Genomic DNA, 22478 nt, shown 5'->3' on the forward strand with positions numbered 1-22478 from the left:
GGGGGAGGAGGGGAGGGAGGGAGGTTGGGGGGAGGTAGGGGGGTATAGGGAGGGGGAAGGGGGGTTTTTTTTAATGGAAAACTGTACTTTAAAACTTTTCAATAAAAAAAAAAGATCCCTCTGGCTGCGCAGAGGGGGGCTGCGGAAAAAAAAAAAACAATGATAAATTGGCAGAATTTTGGAGGCCCTTTGGTGTCCCCTTGGAAGGCGAGGGATGGGATACCTGGCCTGGGATTTAAATTATACATGTTTGGATTATATTGGAATTATTTCTTTAGGGAAGGCAGTTGCAAATGTTTCTGCTGAATTAGAAAAAGCCTTTAGTACTTCGGCTAATGCCTTGCATGGCTTGCAATATGAGGCTGAAGGCATTGACTGTGCTAGTCTAGATGGCTGTGTGGTTTGGGATGGTCTTCTGGAGTGTGCAATCTAGTAAATTCCTCCTGTTGGGTACAGATGTATGAGGATAATAAGGTTGAAACTGATATTAATAAGCTGTTCAATGCATCTACTCTTTTATGCGTGACCGCACAACACACCAGCAGTACAAATACTCCTTATTTAGCAACTGCCTTGCTTAGTGATTGTTCACAGTAAAGACTTTATGAAAAATAATTTTGAGACCAATCCTCGCATGACTACCATTGCAGATCTGCAAAGCAAAGCAAAGCTGAAATAATATCATAATCACAGTCGTGTCAAAGGTGTGGTTTTTTTTTCCAAAAGGCAACTGGACTGTTTTTTCTGTGAGGAAGACATTTCGCTTCTCATCCAAGAAGCTTCATTGCTTCTGGTAGGATGGTGGGGGTGATGGAAGGATTAGTTCTGTCAGGATGGGGGATTCGGCTGGGTTGGAAGGGTCATATTTCTTTGCAGTCATCTGATCGTTAGCACTCTCCCTGAGAGCTTTTGAGGCAGTCCAGTTGCCTTTTGAAAAAGCACCTTTGAGACAATGATGACCTAGATGACTGAGAATCTCTACAGTTATTAAGCACAGTCGTGAGTTTTCTTGGTGACTGTTTTGCTTAATGATCCAGTTTCCAGTACCAATTGTGGTTGCTAAATGAGGACTACCTATAATTTATACCTGAATCTTCCTGAGACCTCTTAAGGCTGAAAAATATTTCTTGACAGTAGTTATCTCTGACTTAGATTTTAATTCCATATGTCTGTTTTACATGATGTTCTTCTCATACCAAAACCGGTCTTACCTGCAGGTTATCACTGGTCTGGATCTGCTGGGAAAAGGACCGTTATAGAAAGTCTTCTTGGTGTTATCACGCCTCTACTTCTAATAAACTTGAATGCTATGGGACCAATAAAAAGAGGGAGAATGTGCTTGAAACAAATGAATATTAAACAAATTGTATGGGATTTTAGCATCAGGAGAGAATTTTCATGACCTATTTTGCTCTGAGTAAGCTTTGTAGTCTATAGCTCTGTAGATAATTTGTTAATTGCTCTGAATTCTTTGAAGAAATGGATGCCTTTTGTGTGAAATATCCAGACTTGAGGATGTAATAGCAGTTGCTTTCTTATCTTTTCTCTTTCTCCTGTTAATTCAGGGTTATTATGTTAGCATGACTGATTCCTTTATTCTGTGCTGTGGTTAAGCCAACAGATTCAATATTTATGCTACTGAAAAGTGTAAAATTGAAACACATCCATTTTAATGGGTATTTGTGATCAGTGAGCCCGTGTCCCTGTATACACTTCTGAGTATTGTAACTTATCACTTAATTTTTATTTTTATTTATGTATTGAGAGAATTCTGTATATGGCTGCCTACTCACTCAGTTTCAATGTTGGGTTCATGCGTTTAAAGCTTCATTAGCATTTCATGCCTTTTAAAAAATACACATGGATATCTATCTATCTTATAAATATTGTATTCATTCTCTTATATATTATTTTGCAAGCTATTATTTTTCCTGATATTTTGCTTCCAATAATTGGTAAAATCATGTCCATTTAGGACCTGAAATTTTATTATGCATTGGAAACCACCAAAAAGGGTTAAGGAAATCCTTACAATTTCTTTGCATCTCCATGTAAATATGGCACCCCCTTGAACAATGTTGCCAATGGGCCTGACAAATCCAGAGTGGGATGAAGCCTGTCAGGGGAGTGGCGAGTTATTGTTTTTATGGTTATAGATTAGGTTTTTATTTTTGTAAGCTGCCCAGAGTCACTAAGTGTGAATGGGCAACCATATAAATTTTCTAAATAAACAATGTATCCGACTTCAACTCAACAATTTCTATTTGATTTCTCAAACAAACCAGAGTCCAACCAGCTTCTTCAAATCTCTTTTGTCTAATGCTGCTAGTTGTGCCTTCTTGGCGAGAAACTTCAGGAAAAATGGTTTTGACCATGGATTCAGTTTAAAGCATTCCAAAAGCATTATCCTCTGAATGATTGCTGGATTCTAATGTTTTCTTGATTCTGGCATGGATGCCTCCATGCAAAGGGAGGCAGAGAGGAAGAAAATTGTTTTCAAGGTTTTGGCTTTGCAATTTTACTTCACCTCATGAAACTGAATTTCCTTTCTGTAATGTTGTGGTATAGAAGCCACCCAGAAGTCAAGTGAAAAACAAGTTTTGTGAGAATACAAAGATCTTAAATCAAATAAAAGTTTACAACTGTTGGTAATGGTAAAAAATAATACCAGGCTACGCAAAACATTTGCTCTGTTTTTCCTCTTATCCAAAGAGAATTGCAGAAATGCATCTGCTAAATATTCCTGCCATCTAATTTATCGCACTAATTTCACTGACTGACAAGCTAGTTTGGTTTTATGCATTTCCCTGTTCATTCCTTCATTGGATTCATGTCCAGTTTTCCTCCAAGAGTTCAAGGCAGTGTAGTGAGCAAGTTTTTCCTCATGTGAGTTGCTTGAGTTAAGAAATAGGCTGCCTGAGCTACGAAATAATGAAGGGTCTATATTCTATAGCTGTTTAACAGCTATATTCTATAGCTGTTTAACCTCGGCAACTTTAACATGTGTGGACTTCAACTCCCAGAATTCCCTGGCTGGAGTTGGAAGTCCACACATCTTAAAGGTTCTGGAACTTGAATTCTGAAACTTGAAGTCCATACATGCTGAAGTTGCCAAAGTTGAGAAACACTGAACCCAGAATGATCCTTAGGTAATCAGGAATTACAGACGTTCTCTTCAAGCATTCAGAGATGCTATTTCCTGCACTGTGTGGGTGCATTTGATCAAGTTACATTTTGTCTTCAGATCTTCTTATCAGTGCAAAGGAATTCAAGATATTTGGGGTAATGAGTTGTCACAGTCTCCCTTCCCCATGAGATGTTACAATGCAATAGACATACATTATAGTGATACCACGGCCCAAGAGAGAGATTTCAGGTTTGGCTTGGTGATGACATTCCTGAAATGAAATTTGCTGAATGCTAACAGTGACATCAGAATTTATTTGTAGTGTAGCCAATGTAACGCAATGTGAAGGTAAGAAAACAAACAGAAACAGATGTTAAGTTTCCTGTGCAAAGGGTTAAATATAAAACTGGATGCATTTTTTTATATATAAAAAACCCTGCACAATGAATTCAGAGTAAGCTTGTTTAGGAAATAATATGGAAGAGTTTGGAAGGCTAATATGGCACTGAATACAATTTTTTCCTTTCCTTCTGGCAGGTTCAGCTAATCAGTGATGCATACAACCTGGTGATTGATGCCATGCTTGGCGTAGAAGACAGCCTGGGGGAACTGTCCGAGCCCTACTGCACAATCTTGGCCACTCTCAAACAAATTCGGATTCCTCTTGTCAGCCTGGATGTCCCATCAGGTGTGTAGATGGGAGCTCTGATCCCCCCCTTGTTCCCCTGAACTCAGCCATTTGCATTCAGCTGGCCCTGCCATGAAGCACCGGGAGGCAGCCACTAGCCTAGGTATCTGCTTTTGATGGGCAGCCATTTGTTGGACATTAAATAATGGAGGGGGTGGGGGTCCCACTTAGGTACTACAATCATTTAAGCCTCTTCAGATTCTTGGAGTTCAATCCAGCTGGTCTTTTGGGAAGTAGGTGGCTATGTCCCAATTGCCCATCCCGCCCTTTGCTGCCATAGTCATTCATTCATTCATTCATTTTGCTAGGCTTATACAATAATAATAATAATAATAATAATAATAATAATAATAATAATAATAATAATAATAATAATAATAATAATAAGAAGAAGAAGAAGAAGAAGAAGAAGAAGAAGAAGAAGAAGAAGAAGAAGAAGAAGAAGAAGAAGAAGAAGAAGAAGAAGAAGAAGAAGAAGTACTAACAGTTGGAAGGGACCTTGTAGGTCATCTAGTCCAACCCCCTGCTCAGGCAGGAAACCTTATACCATTTCAGGCAAATGGCTGTCCAGTCTCTTCTTAAAAACCTCCAGTGTTGGAGCATTCACCACCTCTCGAGGCAGGTTGTTCCACTGGTTAATTGTTCTAACTGTCAGGAAGTTTCTCCTTAGTTCTAGGTTGCTTCTCTCCTTGACTAGTTTCCCTCTGTTGCTTCTTGTCCTGCTTTCAGGTGCTTTGGAGAATAGCTTGACTCCCTCTTCTTTGTGGTAGCCCCTGAGATATTGGAACACTGCTATCATGTCACCCCTCACTCTTCTCTTCGTTAAACTACACATACCCAATTCCAGCAACCGTTCCCTATATGTTTTAGCCTCCAGCCCCCTAATCATCTTTGTTGCTCTTCTCTGTACCCTTTCTAGAGTCTTGACATCTTTTTTACATCGTGGTGACCAAAACTGGATGCAGTATTCCAGGTGTGGCCTTACCAAAGCATTGTAAAGTGGTATTAGTACTTCACTTGATCTTGATTCTATCCCTCTGTTAATGCAGCCTAGCACTGTGTTGGCTTTTTTGGCAGCTGCAGCACACTGCTGGCTCATATTGAAGTGATTGTCTACTAGGACTCCGAGATCCCTCTCACAGTTACTACTATTGAGCAAGGTACCACCTATACTATACCTGTGCATTTGATTTTTCCTGCCTAAATGTAGAACCTTACTTTTTTCACCATTAAATTTCATTTTGTTAGATAGTGCCCAGTGTTCGAGTCTGTCCAGATCCTTCTGTATCTTAAGCCTATCTTCTGGTATCTTCCTCTACCTACGACCATCCATTTAGTAATCATTTCACCTTACAATGCCATTGACAAAGGTGGCTTACAACCAGTCCTCATGTTTATGACTGTTGCAGCCTCTCCATAGTCACGTGATCCAAATTCAGCAACTGGCAAATATTTACGATGATTGCAGTGTCCTGGAGCCATGCGATCGCCATTTGCAACCTTCCCAGCCTGCTTCTGACAAGCAAGGTCCATGGGGGAAGCCGGGTTTGGTTAATAGCTGCAGTGATTCCCTTAACAACCATTGAAAAGAAAAATAATTGAAAAATCAGGCACCACTCACTTAACAATTACCTTGTTTAGCAACAGAAATTCTGGTCCCCACTGTGGTTGTAGATTGAGGACTATCTGTTTGGTGTTCCTCTCATGTCTAACTCTAAGTAGCATACAGATTTCCAGTCAAGAATAATGTTAAAAGCTAACAAGTACGATATACCTATATAAGTCATTCAACACCAAGGAACATAACTCATATACTGATTCAATAACCTGCAGAAACAAGAATAACACTTCAGAACCTGAAGTTCAGGTAAAACAACCAGTCTTATTTATTTTATGGAAAGATAACAGTTTAAAGCAGGGGTCTTCAAACTTGGCCCTTTTATCACTTGTGGACTTCAACTCCCAGAATTCCTCAGCCAGGCTGGCTGAAGAATTCTGGGAGTCAAAGTCCACAAGTCATAAAAGGGCCAAGTTTGAAGACCCCTGCTTTAAAGGCTTATGTATTAGGAGCTGAAGGAAGCCCTTCTTCCAGGTTGGGCACAAACTACTGGATGAAGGTGGTCCTGCAAGTAATCAGATCCTAAACAATAAAGAGCTTTAAAGGTGACAATTTGAATTGCAGTAAAAAAAAAATCATCAGGTATCCCTAAATGTTTGGGCCACTGCTTCTGGGCCAGCTGATAGTCTTCAAGAGTAGCCTCATTATAATAATCCAAAGTGACATGAAGACAAATATCATTTGTCCCAAATGTTTGAAAACTGATGGTAGACTACTCCTGTACATAGAATTTCAGTTTTGCCATATTCACTAATGTCATTTGATAGATGTGGAAGAATTTAAATTTACAGGACCGTCTGCTGCCAGGAACGACTTCCCATCGCCCAGTGCGCTCACACAGGGAGGGTCTCCTCAGGGTGCCGTCGGCCAGACAATGTCAGCAGGCGACCCCCAGGGGGAGGGTCTTCTTTGTAGGGGCGCCTGCCCTTTGGAATCAGCTCCCCCGAGAACTTCGGATGGCCCCAGATCTCCGGTCCTTTCGTCGCGACCTAAAGACATACCTTTTCCAACTGGCCGACCTGGACTGAAGATGGGGTTTTTAATATTGTTTTAATTTTATTGGTTTTGTAAATAATTAATGGGGCTTTGTAAATTTAATCTTTTTTAATATTTGTATTTACTGTTTTTATTGTTGTTTTATTGTTGTTAGCCGCCCTGAGTCCTTTGGGAGATAGGGCGGCATATAAGTCCCATAATTAAATTAAATTAAATTAAATTAAATAATTAAATTAAATTAAATAATTAAATTAAATTAAATTAAATAATTAAAAAATTAAATTAAATTAAATAATTAAATTAATTAAATTAAATTAAATTAAATTAAATTAAATTAAATTAAATTAAATTAAATTAAATTAAATTAAATTAAGACAAAATGCTCAGTGCTGGCTAGAGATTCTGAGAAGTAGTCTGAACACTTCTGAATACCAGGTAGGAGGAAAGCTGCTTGAGAGGATAAATTTCACAAACATGGAGCCTCTATTAATGTTGCCCCACTTCCCAATCACCATCCCCACTTCCCTGTTCTTTCAAAACATGACATTCCCTGGTTCTCCCTCATCATCATTTTAATCCCTTTTCCACTTCTTACTTCCATCCCTTTGCCAAGTTCCAGCTTGGCTCGTTGGCATCTGCGGTGGCTGTCTGAAGAGGCAGTTCTTTTGAATGGCAGAGCTTGCTGCAAGAAGGAATCAGTTTTCCTAAAATGAGACATGATGTCATCTTCAGACACGTTTTGCTGTGTCTAGAGAGTGCAGTAGCCTGAAACCTGCTTTCACCATCAAGGGAAGGAATTTCTTCTGTGGAAGAACAAACAGGCAGACGAGACATGAATGGGAATAAACTTCTCCCCCCCCCTAAATGTTCAAATTTCTTTCCACTGACAGTGGTATAATCAGAACTTAATTTAACTGAAGTTAAATTAATGGAACAAGAAATGTGATATCCATCGGCACAAAGCTTTGGTCTGTTTTTAAACAAGCTGGCTGGGGAATTTTGGGAATTGAAGTCCACACATCTGGAAATGACCAAGATTGAAACACGCCTTACTACACCATCCCTGCTATTCTGTTTGAAAATCTCCAGTGAAGGGATAGAAACCATTCCATGCAATCACCAATTCTACTGTCTGACGGATGTTACTGTCAAGGTCTGCCCCCACATGGGATGTGCAAAGGCCAATAGTACAACAAAACTTTAGCAACTAGAGTTGCCTTTAATTAAAGCTGTAAAATGAGTTATTGAAAGAAAAATAGAGAACAACCCACCCCCACCCCCCCACCCCCCACCCCACCCCCCCACCCCCGCTAGGACTATCTGGATAATTAGAACTCAGATCAGGGGGTGTTCCTGGTTTTTGCATTATTTTTGCTCTTTCTTTACAGGTTGGGATGTGGAGATGGGCAGCAGTGATGGCATCAGCCCCGATGTTCTGGTCTCCCTGGCGGCCCCAAAGCAATGTGCCACAAGATTTATGGGCAAGCACCACCTGGTGGCTGGGCGCTTCCTCCCCTACGATGTGCAGAAAAAATTTGAACTGAATTTGCCAGAATACCCTGGCACAGAGTGTGTGGTTTCTCTGTAGAGCAGGGGTGTCCAACCTTGGCAACTTTAAGACTTGTGGACTTCAATTGCCAGAATTCCCCAGCCAGCCATGGGAGTTGAGGTCCTCAGCTCTTAAAGTTGCCAAGGTTGGACACCCCTGCTGTAGAGCTTGGAATCGTCCAGCAGTTTGTGGCTTCTGGATATCTTGGCCCTGCTGAGAACTCCCTGGTTTGCTTCTCCTGAATATCAAAATGAGATCCCCAGTATTAATTAGTTCCATATCTAAGGTTTGGAATGTATAATAGTATTGTTTAATCCATTGTAAAAAAATCTGGCAAAACTATTTGGAAGAAAGGGAATGCTCAGACAACTGAGCCACCTAATGGCACCCTTCTGGAAAACGTGAATTAAAAGACACACATAAATTCCTCTTCAAACAACTGTTATGAAACCCAGTAAAATTCAAGCCAATTTTTTTTATAATCTGCAAGTAAAGAGATGGAAAAAGACTTTTGCTTCCATCTAGTGATCATTTTATTTTTTTGCAAATAAATTTGAGGCTCTCAGAATAGTTCTTACAAATAGCACATACCGTAATCTAAAAGGATCTAATTTATCTGGAGTTTTAAAAGGCTTTCCAGAAATATCCTTCAGTTGGGCAGTCTCGGGATGATTTGCATCTGTTTACATCTGTAACTCTCCCCAAAATATCAAAATATTTTTTGTACACAACCTTAATGTGCGTGGTTTGTAATGGAATTTCCCAGAGAAACACTTTGTTAACACAAACGTTCCTGATGTCAGATTTGTAAACTTTTCCCAATGCGAGCTTTTCAAACATAAATATCACAGATGTGAGCTCTTCTCTTCTTCTTTTTTAGACAAAACAAAACTTCTTTTTGTGCAGAATTTACTGAATTGCACAGTTGGAAGTTTAACTGTGGGAAGGCTGATTAAGACCACAACCAACAAAACATCCAGCACCAAGTCAAGTTGAGCAAAGCAAGAAGCCATTAAACTGTGCAAAAAGTAGGAAAAGGAAGCTCTGAATTTAAACTGAAATGAGTATGACAGAGAAACTGCATTCTCCCAGAGAGAGAGGCAACCAACCGCTTATTTTGGTATTCAGAAGAGATTCTTGTCTAGATGCAACTTTGTCAAGCTTTGAGTAGCTGCTGCCAAAACTGAGCCAGAGAGTGTAAATTTTCCTCAAGAGCTTACAAGGGTTGTTGTTGGAGCGAATGTAACGTGTGCTTTCTTGAATTGTACAAATAATAAAGTTGGGTTATGGAGTAATAAATAGACCAGTACAAAATCTGTGTGTAGTTCATGCCAGAATGAGGAATATGGTAAGACTAATAGATGTAACAGAACACTTATTCTCCTGAGGGATAATGAACAAGGAGCTATTGTAAAAACTGAATTTGGAGAATTTGAGTAGTTCACAACAAACAAGGAATGAAATAAGGATTCATAGTGTCTCCATGTCTCTTTAGTTTGGGGTAGACCTCGAGTTAAGATCATTCATTTAGTGACCAAAATTACAACAGCACTGAAAAAAAAGTGACTTGCAACCAGTCTTCGCAGTTATGACCTTCACAACATCCTCCAAATCATGTGATCGAAATTCAGGTGCTTGGCAACCATCATGTATTTATGATTGTTGCAGCATCTTGGGATCACATGATCACCATTTGCGACCTTCCCAGCCTGCTTCTAACAAGCAACGTCACTGGGGGAAGCCAGATTTACTTAATGGCCATCTGAATCACTTTATAATAGCAGTGATTTGCTTAACCATTGTGGCAAAAAAGTTGTAAAATTGAGTGTAACTTAACTGCCTTGCTTAGCAACAGAAATTCTGATTCCAATTGTGGTTGTAAGTCAAGGACTACCTGTATCTGGACTTGGGGTGGGTGTAGGTGGGTGGGGGGCTATCTGAGAGACAGCTTATCTCCAGTTGTCTCTGCCTACCCAGCTGGTTCAGCAGGATGAGCCTAACAGTACGTGGGAATAATCTTGGGAGATGAGGGAAGAGCCACAGACTAGACAACTTTCATGTAAAAGTGATCTCAGTCCACAGAAAGAGACAGGGGAGTTGTGAGAAGCCTTTCAGAAGGGACACTCCAGAGATAAGGAGGGAGAGGAGAGGAGAAATATTTTCAGACTTGCACGATTCGGTTAATGTGACCTTAGCTAGTATTCATTGCCCTGCTGCTTCTCTGGATTATCTCTGACAGTGGGTGTAAGTTGGATCCCATCAATTAAATAATGTTATATTTTAGGTAACATATTAATGTTGGTTCTCTCTTCTATCTATCTATCTATCTATCTATCTATCTATCTATCTATCTATCTATCTATCTATCTATCCTGTTAGTCCTTTCTATTTATCTATCATCTGTATCTATCTCTCTAACATCTCTAGTTATCCTATCTATCTCTATCTTTAACATCTATATATATCATCTATATTTATTTCTCTATCCTATTATCATCTCTGTTTATCATCTGTAGTTCTTTATTTTTATCATCTATCATCTATCTATCTATCTATCTATCTATCTATCTATCTATCTATCTATCTATCTATCTATCCTCTGTTATTCCTTTCTATTTATCATCTGTATCTATCTCTCTAACATCTAACATCTCTAGTTATCCTATCTATAGTATCTCTATCTTTAACATCTTTATATATCATCTATATTTATTTATCCTATTATCATCTCTGTTTATCATCTGTATTTCTTTAATTCTCTATCATCTATCATCTGTCTGTCTGTCTGTCTATCATCTATGTCTATTGCTTCTATTTGATAGGAAGCATTTCAGAAGGGATCCTCCTTGCAAAACACAGAGAGAATTCATCACAATGGAGCTGTGCTGTCCAGATAGTTTGACACAAACTTTTCAAAAAGTGTTCAGTTTCCCCCCCCCACAAAGCTATTGGTGAGCAGGTTTGTATAATGACAGCTTTTAACTGCCACTTCAAAAGGAATCCAAAGGTGTCTCTTCCCTCCTCCCACCCTGCACACAATTTTAAAGTCACATCTACCAGGACAGCTCTTTAGCATGACCTCGCTTCACATTAGCTCATTTGTGGTTTCATTGCCTTCCAACTTCTGTCCAATTTTAGCAGCCCACACTAGAATAGCTTCTGTTGAAGCCTTCCCAAAAACAATAATAATAACAGAAAAATCCCCTGATATTCTTCCAAGTGCTGCTCAGGTTGAAAAGCTCTGGGTTCTGCGTCTCTCTAATTTCTCCTGACCAGGCAATCTATCCAAGAAGGAGTCCCAACCAATGAAGGCTGAAGGCTGAGTCCTATAAAAACCTGTTGTTTTGCTCAGCCTAGGATCTTTCTAGCTCAGCTCAGGATCTCAGCCTACAAGCCCTCCCCAGACCAGCAGAGAGAAGCTTTCTGACCCCCACGCCTCAAAAGAAGACCTTCTGAAGACAAGCTGGAGCAATGACAGGACTCAAATTAGCCCTTGTCTTCTTTTCTTTTGTCTTCATCTGTGTCTTGGCTCAAGGTATTGGTACATCTAGATGTGTGCCTGTATTTGTGTGTATGTGGAGAGAGAGAGAGGGGGGGGGACATTTTTCTGTCCCTCCCCATACCACATGACAGCCTTTTCATCAATTTGCATAGCTACCTAGGAATTAAAATGGCAACACGTCCACGAATCTGCAAGAACATGGAGAAGAACAGCCTTAATTAATTTCATTGTCTTCTGTCCTCACCTTTTTGCTCCTATTTTTCCCCACAGCAATAACTCTGACATAGGTAGGTTGGGTTTGCAAGAGGGCTGAGGCTAATTTACCATGCAGCTGCAATTAATGGAGAGTTGATAATTGTGCGTAATAGCTAGATGATATGAGAGAAAGAGAGAGAGAGAGAGAGAGAGAGAGAGAGAGAGAATCTTTTTTTTCTTTCCAGTGAGATCAGAAGTTTTTTTTAATCCCATTTATATTAAGTTGAGGTTACATAAGGAAGAGGCCCCTCCCTATCATATGTGACCAGAATGCACTACCATCAGAGGTAATGAGAGTGAGCTGTTGTGTGTTAATAAAAGGCAAATATGCCCTTAAGGCAAGCTGTAGCTGACTTGAAATGGTGACTAGCCTTATTTATGGTGGAGAAAGATCTAATAATACAATGATTAAGCATGGCCTTGATAAAGACAAATAATTATTGAGGAGGATGGGATGAGGGGAACATTCTACTGAACTTCGAAAAGGCGTCTTGTTGCCCAGTCTATGAACTCAGATTGCTATACTGGACAGATCTCCTGGTCTCTTCTATGCAGATCACCTCCTATATTAGTTTTAGATCTATCATTATTTAGATCTATTTATTATAAACAAAGGGAGAGAACTCTATTCATTTCAGCAGATTACTTCCTAAATTGCGTGAGTCAGTTCCTGGATACCAAAAGTCAGATGCATCCTCCATGGGAACAGGTTGTCTGGTTCCAAATTTTAAATACTGTAGTGGGGGAAATCAACCACAGGTATCCTGATCCAGAGGAGACACCAGTTAAGACAGACCCATGATCTGATTCAGACCCTTTTAATGTCATTTTCCCATCATGATTTTAATGCAGGTGATTGTTTAGTAAAGCTAAGCAAAGGGGAGCATTGAGACACAGATGTCATCTTAAACTGCTGAGCTTGAATCCATGAGACAGCAGATAACTATGCTGGCATAATTTGCACTGCCTAAAGTCTGATCCCTCTTCTGTCCCTAGAATCACAGCTGATCAATAGTGTTGCCCTTGTTGATTTTAATGTGGAGGATGTTAAGGAAACAATTGGTGGATATTTCAGGCTTTCCCTCTCCTGCTGAGTGTCATCTGCTGACAGGAAAAACAACCAATCTCATTAATGTGTGGTGGGTCAGGCAAATGCAAGCAGGTATTTAGATGAGCTGGTTTAACCACCAGTCAAGTTGCCTAAGTAATCTGGGTCTAGTGCTCTTCTAAAAGAGTACTAAACCCATCTTTAAAAATAGCCGAGGCGTGGAGGTATTTAGCTCTGATATAGGGAAGGAAGAGGTGAAACAATTGCTCAGCCCTGGGAAAGCAGAAAGCATGAGAAAGTTTTAAAATGACCATGGACAATATTGTCCTTAGCAAGGTGATGACAGGCTTTGAAGCTATCCTACAACAAAGTAGCATTTCTGGACTCCCTCTGGTGTTTGTTTCTTGACCTGGCCTTCCCTGAAGGACTGATGTGGCTGATTACAGCCACGGGGGAAGGATGCAAGGTGAAGAAGTGGGGAGCTACAATGAGTGAGCTCCATTTTCAGAGCGTAATGTAAGGAAATATATCAAGTAGCAGAATCTGGAAATAGCTTCTGTAGCAGTAGTGCTACTGTAGGAGGTGACCAGGCTGAGCCTGAGGGAGGGGTCAAACATGTCATTAGTCCTCTAGTGTTTGTTTCTTGACTTGGCCTTCCCTGAAGGATTGATGTGGCTGATTACAGCCACGGGGGACGGATGCAAAGTGAAGAAGTGGGGAGCTACAATGAGTGAGCTCCATTTCAGAGCGTAATGTAAGGAAATATATCAAGTAGCAGAATCTGGAAATAGCTTCTGTAGCAGTAGTGCTACTGTAAGAGGTGACCAGACTGAGTCCGAGGGAGGGGTCAAACACGTCATCAGTCCCTTCGTGCCCACAAGAGTTCTAACTCTAGCCCACTTGAATTCCATTGACTCTTATCTATTGCCAATTTGCTTTGTCTGTTAGTAATTTAGATTCTTGTAGAGAGCTTAAGCTTGCAATAAACCTTTATATTTATTTGAACTGCCTGGATGTTCTGATTCCTTGTGTTTGATAGCTACCCTGCCCAAAGAAATAAAACCAGCAAAGAAAGGACAACCACTCAACGCCCTTGTTAGGAAAAAAACCTGTGTGAAAATTATAAATGATCTTTGGTTCCAGAATCAGCAATAGGCAAATGGCAGAACCCAATTTTCTTTACCATCTTAATTTGACCAGAAGTGGGTTAACACTCTCTCAGGAGAGTTATTTTTGTTTTTAAAACACTGTACTAAATTCTGATTTTAGAACTAGTCTGAGGTTCTATCCAAAGAGCACCAAGTCTGAGTAAGTCAGAGTACAGAAGGAGTCCTGCGTGTGTCTTGATGGCCTCTTCAAAACATGCTGAAAGAGGGCAGTTCCCTCTGCAGGACCAGATGTTGTGAGCCCAGTGGGCAGAAGGGAGGGGTTGGAGGAGCTGAGGTAATTAATTAATCAATGCCCATCTGCCAAAAACAGCCAATAAGGAATGAAAGAAATCCTAAGCTTGAATAGGTAAAATTGCATTCTGTTTCATATTTGTAGAATAAATTACAAAAACATGAAAGATCCTAACCAGCTTTCTCTTTGAATAAAATCCAGGTAATCTGTGATGTTGGATTCTGCCAAGATTTGTAAGTGATGCTCTCTAGGGAAGAGCTCCACTTGTTAGTATATTGGGTGGCACTGTACAGATTGTCTTCTACCCCCAAAAGGAAACATATTGCACACACTCACCCCAAAGAGAGAACAACTCAGAAAGAACAGAGCAAGGAGATTCAGCACACAGAAAAGGAAATTCAGAGAAGAGCAACTAAGATGATCAAAGGCCTGGAGGCTAAAACATACAGAGAATGGCTGTGGGACTTGAGTTTGGATAAAGAAAAGAAGAAATAGGGGAGACATGATAGCAGTGTTCCAGTATCTGAGGGGCTGCCACAAGGCAGAAGGGGTCAGGTTGTTCACCAGAGCACCAGAGGGAAGGACGAGAAACAGTGGTTGGAAACTGATCAAGGAGAAAAGCAACCTGGAATTAAGGAGAAACTTAAGTGAGGACAATCAACCAATGGAACAGCTTACCTCCAGAAATCGTTGGCGCTCCATCACTGGAGGTTTTTAAGAAAAGACTAGAGTAGGTTCTCCTGCTTGAGCAGGGGGCTGGACTAGAAGACCTCCAGGGTCCTATTCTATTCTATTCTATTCTATTCTATTCTATTCTATTCTATTCTATTCTATTCTATTCTATTCTATTCTATTCTATTCTATTCTATTCTATTCTATTCTATTCTATTCTATTCTATTCTATTCTATTCTATTCTATTCTATTATTTCCATTCCATTATTCTATTCTATTCTATTCTATTCTATTCTATTCTATTCTATTCTATTCTATTCTATTCTATTCTATTCTATTCTATTCTATTCTATTCTATTCTATTCTATTCTATACTATACTATTCTATTCCCATTCCATTATTCTATTCTATTCTATTCTATTCTATTCTATTCTATTCTATTCTATTCTATTCTATTCTATTCTATTCTATTCTATTCTATTCTATTCTATTCTATTCTATTCTATTCTATGATAAACTATAGTATTTGCTATCAGCCAGTATGTTAAAGGCAGCATCTGGAAAGGTCTGGTTAAGTTCATGGAGGATCAGGCTATGAATGCTATTAATAGCAACTGTTTATTGCCTTCTGATGCAGAAGCAGCAGGGTTTGAATATTGGTTGCTGGGAAGCAACATTTCAAGCGGGTTCTTGGCCTCCCATCTGGGTTGGCAAGCTTTCCAAATGCATCCACTTGACCAGTGTGTGATGGCAGAGAATGCCAGATTAGATTAATTAATTAATTAATTAATTTTATTTGTATACCGCCCTTCTCCCGAAGGACTCAAGGCGGTGAACAGGGCAATACATGTTAAAAACAGAATACAAAAATTAAAAAAAGATTAAACAAGTGCCCAGAACTCTTAAATAGATTAAAATGCATTTAAAAGTAATAAAAACCCAACCCCCTCCCATCAGGCCAGGCCAGCTTGTTCAAAAAGATACGTCTTTAGATCGCGCCGGAAGGCCTGATCCACTAGGGTTCTTCTTATCTCAATAAGATTCAAGGTGCTGGTGATGACCTATAAAGCCCTAAATGGCATGGGTCCGGATTATTTATGGGAGTACCTTTTGCTGGTGTTAACTTCCCATCGTCCTGTGCGCTCCCACAGAGAGGGCCTCCTCAGGGTGCTGTCGGTCAGGGAATGTCAACTGGCGGCCCCCAGGGGGAAAGCATTCTCTGTGGGCACGCCTGCCCTCTGGAATCAGCTCTCTGTTGAGCTCCGGATGGCTCATGACCTTTGCTCTTTCCGCCGCGACCTGAAGACTTGGCTATTTGAACTTGCCGGCCTGGACTGAGGGACTGGGATTTTAGATTTTAAATTTTACATTTTACATTTTAGAAAGTGTTTTATTGTTTAGGGCTACTTGGTTTAATTTATTTTAATTTTTGTATATTATGTGTTGTATATAGTGTTTTAATTGCCTTGTATACCGCCCCGGGTCCTTTGGGAGAGGGGCGGTATATAAATCCAAATAATAAATAAATAATAAATAAATATAATTTTGAATATAATACAATAAACAGGTAGTCCTCGACTTACCACCCTTTATTTAGAGACCATTCAAAGTTACAATGGCAGTGAAAAAAGTGACGACCAGTCCTTGTCATAGTACCTTCACAGTCATGTGATCAAAATTTGGGCACTTGGCAACCAGTGTGTATTTACTATAGTTGCTGGGTCCCAGGTACATGTAGTCTCCATTTGCAACCTTCCCAGTGGGCTTCCTAGAAGCAAAGTCAATGGAGGAAGCTGGACATATTTAACAACTGCGTGATTCACTTAACAACTGTAGTGATTCACTTAACTGTGGGAAATAAGGTCATAAAATTGTGTTTGACTCACTAACAACCATCTAACTTAGCAAAGAAAATCCTGGTCGCAGTTGTGATTATAAGTCAAGGACTATGTGTATCTCATCTTACCAGGGAAGGAAATGGCTGGATTATCTGTGTATGTGTGTATTGGTGTGGAAGAGGTGGGGGTGGGGAAATCAGTGTTAATTCCTGGCAAATGCCTGGATAAGTCCCTGCAGTTTTCTTGCCAAAATTTTAGAAGTAGTTTGCCATTGCGTCCTTTCTAAGGCTGAGAAAGAGTGACTGGCACAAGGTTGCCTTTCACGCCTTGGGTAGGACTAGAACTTACAGTCTTCTGGTTTCTAGCCTAGTGCCTTAACCACTTTTCCCAAACTGGCTTTCCATCAAACGGAATAGGAAGATCCCCTTTGTGAATGAAGTTGGATAGCTGTTATGTATTATGGTTAAAGAAACACATGTATAACAGTCACCACTAGGAGGCGTTGAACTGTAACCGTTCTGGCGGGAAATGGTTTAGCGGGAAGAAGAGGTTCAATCTGATTGGCCTACTGCATACCTGGCAAGGTATATAAAGGGCACAGGTAACCCTAGCCAGCCAGTACAGTTATGGTCACCTAATACAGAGCTGTTTGACTGTACTCATCTGCCTGGCATCATTCATACTCTTCAGAACCCACTATACAACAATAGCCATCAGCAGACTTTCATCTAGATTCTTGCAGTAAATAGTGGGTTGATTCTAAGGCCTTTTTAAGGGCCCTTTTGAACCTTGTAATTCTAGAATGTTCTTTGACCATTCCTCATAGGGATGCTTGTCTATTCCTCCACACAGAAACAGCAATATGTTTAAATATCTGTCTTGCAAACATTTCTCCAAAGAACCACCTGTTTCCTACTTTGCATGAAGATATGATCACATCAGGATTGAAGCTTGGTGTTTTTTTAATGCCAGTTGGGACCACAGCACCCACGGGAGTTAAAAAAAAAAGACTAAATAACTGCTTTAAAAATGTGGTCCCAGCCACCATTGTGACTTTCCTGAACTCTCTGGGGTTGCTTCTTCTGAAAAAGTAGAGAGGGCAAAATAAAAATATAGCACATTGAGGGGAAAAAGAGACATGTGCTTTTTCTTTTGGATGTTTTACTCTTCCTAGAGAGGTTTTTATTTTATTCTTTCTTCCTCTGCTGACATTTGCTCAGTTTACATCTCTGAATTGAGTGACCTTCAAGGTGAGGTAAATTTCAAATTCACAGCATGAGGTTTAGCTGGTTCCGGAAGATTCCTAGCATGGCTGCACAGCAGGGATAAGCTGTCTGATACATGTAGGGCAGGGGCTTTGTTGCTTTGCTCTCCAGTCCTGCAGTCCCTGTCACTGGAGTCTTGTCCTTCTTTCTTCCTTTTAATAATCAATAATGTCTGAGTAAGGAATAGAAAAAGGAACCGACATTTAGCCTTTAAAGCAGGGTTTCTCAAGCTTGCAGCTTTAAAATGTGTGGATTTCAACTCTTAGAATTCCCCAGCCAGTATGAGAGAAACACTCTTTAAAATAATTATGGAATGAGCAAAGTGGCTTTCCTCAACCATTTAGTTATTGAAGTTTAAATCCAGATATCTTTGCTGATATCACTACCGTATTAAAAATAAATAAATTAAGGATTAAAAAAACATTCCATAAATAGTTTCTAGATTAAAACATTCCTATAACAAGCCCTTTAAAATTTCAATGTATCCTGAAGAGTTTTCATTTTAATCTGTTACAAAGTTGATATTGTCCTGCCAATCTAAATGAAATAATTATTTCTTTCATTAAGATTATCAACTTTTTTTTAGTAAGACATTATCCAAATATTTCCACTGGTGGGCATGTTGTGTCTTTGTAAAGATAGATTATAACTTGCTGTAAAGTAAATACAATACACAGTAGTTGGGTCACTTCGATAAGACATTTGACTTTGTAATTAGGCTCTGTGATTTCAGCTGATGGGAAACTCTAGTCCCAACAGTATTGAAGGGGACAAGGGTAGAGAAGTCTTAGTTATAATTACATAAGCCATAATAGTTTTCTTCCAGTTTATATGGTACTACAAAACAAGCCAAAGAATGTTCAAACTATCGCACCATTGCACTCATTTCTCATGCTAGTAAAGTTATGCTTAAAATCCTACAAGCTAGACTCCAGCAGTATGTGGATTGAGAACTACCAGAAGTACAGGCAGGATTTCGAAGAGGCAGAGGAACTAGAGATCAAATTGCCAACATATGCTGGATCATGGAGAAAGCTAGAGAGTTCCAGAAAAACATCTACTTCTGCTTCATTGACTATGCTAAAGCCTTTGATTGTGTGGATCATAACAAACTGTGGCAAGTTCTTAAAGAGATAGGCGTACCAGACCATCTTATTTGTCTCTTGAGAAACCTATATGTGGGCCAAGAAGCAACAGTGAGAACTGGACACGGAACCACTGATTGGTTCAAAATTGGGAAAAGAGTCTGGCAAGGCTGTATACTGTCGCCCTGCCTATTTAACTTATATGCAGAGCACATCATGAGAAAGGCAGGGCTAGATGAATCAAACGTTGGAATTAAGATTGCTGGAAGAAATAACAACCTAAGATATGCAGATGATACCACTCTAATGGCAGAAAGTAAAGAAGAACTAAAGAGCCTCTTGTTGCAGGTGAAGAAGGAGAGTGCAAAAGTTGGGTTGAAACTTAACATTAAGAAAACCAAGATCATGGAATCCGGCCCTCTCAATTCCTGGCAAATAGATGGGGAAGAAATTGAGGTAGTGACAGATTTTATTTTCCTGGGCTCCAAGATCACCGCAGATGGGGACTGTAGCCAAGAAATTAAAAGATGCTTGCTCCTGGGGAGGAAAGCCATGACAAATCTAGACAGCACACTAAAAAGCAGAGACATCACCCTGTCAACAAAAGTGCGTATAGTCAAGGCCATGGTCTTCCCAGTTGCAATGTATGGCAGTGAAAGTTCGACCATAAGAAAGGCCGAGCGCAAAAGAATTAAGGCCTTTGAACTATGGTGCTGGAGAAGACTCCTGCGAGTCCCTTGGACTGCAAGGCGATCAAACCGGTCAGTCCTAGAGGAGATCAACCCTGACTGCTATTTAGAAGGCCAGATCCTGAAGCTAAAACTCAAATCCTTTGGCCACCTAATGAGAAGGAAGGACTCACTGGAGAAGAACCTAATGCTGGGGAAGATTGAAGGCAAGAGAAGAAGGGGACGACAGAGAATGAGGTAGCTGGATGGAGTCACTGAAGCAGTAGGCGTAAGCTTAAATGGACTCCAGAAGATGGTAGAGGACAGGAAGGCCTGGAGGAATGTTGTCCATGGGGTCGCGATGGGTCGGACATGACTTCACAGCTAACAACAACAACAAAACAAGCATGGCAGAAAAGATGGGGTTTTTCAGAAGCCTCTTTGAAGGAGAGTAGCCGGCCCAGTAGCAATGCCTGATTTGCCAGGTGAAGGAAGAAGGAAAAGGAACTATATGTCTTTGGGTCAGCTTCTGGATGCCATTGGGCATTCTTTAAGCAGACTTCAGGACATTTTTTATTTATTTATCAGACTGAGCTTATTTATCAGAACTATACCCTGCCTTTATCAGCAGTGTACATAGCACTCCCTCTCCACAACAACCTTGTAGAGTAAGTTGCGCTGGGGGGGGGGAGAAGGACTGGCCCTAATTCAGCCAATGAGCTTCCATGGCTGAGCGAGGATTAGTACCTGGGTCTCCCTGCTTCTAGTGCAGGATCTTCCCCATAAACCTAATGGCTCCTGAGCAGAGAGGGAGGGACTGGACCAAAATCAGCCAATGAGCTGTCACAGCTGAGGGGAGATTAGCATCTGCTTCTAGCCCAGCGTTTTCACTGCTACACCTGATTGACTCTTGGACTGAGAGGGAGGGAGTAGCCCAAAGTCAGCCAATGAGCTTCCATGGCTGAGAGGCGACTAGCATTTGAGTTTCTCTGCTTCTTGTCCGGCACCTTCCTCAATATAGCTGATGAAATTCCATCTCAGTCTAGCCCAGGGGTAGGCAACCTTGGCTCTTTTATGACTCAGGAATTCTGGGAGTTGAAGTCCATGAGTCATAAAAGATCCGAGGTTGCCTACCCCTGGGCTAGCCAGTGGGCACTGTTATTATTTTTTAATGGCAGTGCTTTGATATAATGAATCTTAAACAGCTGAGTTTTATGGTCTTCAATTTACCCAACTGATCCCTTGAGTGCTCTGTTTGGTAGCAAGAGCGCATCCTCGTTTAATACTGTAAATCAAAAGTTCCCATGACTCCACCAATGGATCAGACAGTCTGCTAAAGGGAGGGGGGGCAATTTGTTTTAAATGTATATCTATAAACATATTTTATGACTGCAAGCCACCAAGAGTTACCCTCCGGTAAGATGGTCGGCCAATAAATTTCATACATACATACATACATACATACATACATACATACATACATACATAAATTTGGTTGTTATCCTGGGGGCAAATAAGGAGCACTTCAGAGAACTCCCTTTTAATTTCATCTTCACTTGTGGATTACAGTTCCTCATCTGTCTGCCAATCAAAAACTGTAAAGCTATTTAATAAATAATGCAGTTGGATTTCCAACCAGAATACAGTTGATTGGTGTTGGCCTAGGAGTGTTTTCTAAACCCAGTGAGGTATATATTATTCAGTAAGCCACAGCTTAACCATAAGGTATAAAAATATTATTTTTTATTTGAACTTTTGGTTTTCTTCACAGATCCGCGGATGAAAAATGACTCTGAGGCAGCCAAGACAAAACAATTGCTTAAACAAAAGAAAAGGATAAAAGCCAGGACACGTCTTGATGAAAAATCAGTCGGTGGGTCACCTTTTTAAAAATATGAAGGCTAATTCATGATTTGAAGAAATAAGGATACACAGGGCTGCCCACAATGACAAAGAGTCAATATGGTGGCTGTGACTGGGCAAGCACAGGCCCACCCCTTTTTAATGTGTGCGATGTCGTATATATAAAAAAGGGCAATGTTTTGATTGCAGTTGTGGCCACCATCTAGACTTTTTTGACCTCCCTGGTGGACACTCCTCATGTTGCAAGCTACACTTCATCTCCAGCATTCCCTTCTATTGACTTCTGTCTTTTGTTTAGTTCTTCTCAATTCTGCTTTGATTTCTTTTTAATCAGGCTTAAACTAGAAAAGAACATAGATAATTCCAAAAATGGAATTAAGAGCTTTCTGGATTGGTTTTTTTTTTACAACTGTCCTTCTCCTCTTATAAAACATGGCTTTGAAATCATGAAAAGATGAAGTTTTATTTTCAACAAAAGCTTTTTAGTATTAGGTAGTCCTCAATTTACAATCTCAACTCAACCCAAAGTTTCTGTTGCTAAGCAAGACAATTGGTAAGTGAGTTTTGCCCCATTTTATGATCCTTCTTGTCACAGTTATTAAATGAATTACTCCAGTAGTTAAGTTACTAACATGGTTGTTACTGAATCTGGCTTCCCCATTGACTTTGGTTGTTTAAAAGCCGCAAAAGGTGATCACATGACCATTGGACACTACAACCGTCATAAATATGAACCAGTTGCCAAGTGTCTGAATGTTGATCATGTAACCATGGGGATGCTGTCATGGCTAAGTGTGAAAAACAGTCATAACTCACTTTTTTCGGTGGCGTTATAACTTTGAATGGTCACTAAACAAATGATTGTAAGTCGAGGACTACCTGTACAGTAAGAATCTGGGTT

At 40.1% G+C, this 22478-nt stretch overlaps 2 protein-coding genes across 2 annotated transcripts in view; both read left to right on the forward strand.

The window, feature by feature from the left end:
- Window positions 1-8017, forward strand: part of YJEFN3 (YjeF N-terminal domain containing 3) — a gene marked incomplete at both ends in the record, with an annotated part of 31299 nt that extends 23282 nt beyond the window's left edge. Inside the window, 2 exons of the mRNA XM_083350113.1 lie at window positions 3665-3815; window positions 7818-8017. Of these exons, the coding sequence (XP_083206239.1) occupies window positions 3665-3815; window positions 7818-8017 (351 nt within the window). The remainder of the gene's footprint in view (window positions 1-3664; window positions 3816-7817) is intronic.
- A 3336-nt stretch (window positions 8018-11353) lies between these two features.
- CILP2 (cartilage intermediate layer protein 2) overlaps window positions 11354-22478 on the forward strand; it is a gene marked incomplete at its 3' end in the record, with an annotated part of 32620 nt that continues 21495 nt past the window's right edge. Inside the window, exons 1-2 of the mRNA XM_083349516.1 lie at window positions 11354-11513; window positions 21486-21587. Of these exons, the coding sequence (XP_083205642.1) occupies window positions 11450-11513; window positions 21486-21587 (166 nt within the window). The 5' untranslated portion in view covers window positions 11354-11449. The remainder of the gene's footprint in view (window positions 11514-21485; window positions 21588-22478) is intronic.

This window comes from Vipera ursinii (genome assembly GCF_947247035.1).
Source record: "Vipera ursinii genome assembly, chromosome: 1".
Taxonomy (NCBI): Eukaryota; Metazoa; Chordata; class Lepidosauria; order Squamata; family Viperidae; genus Vipera; species Vipera ursinii.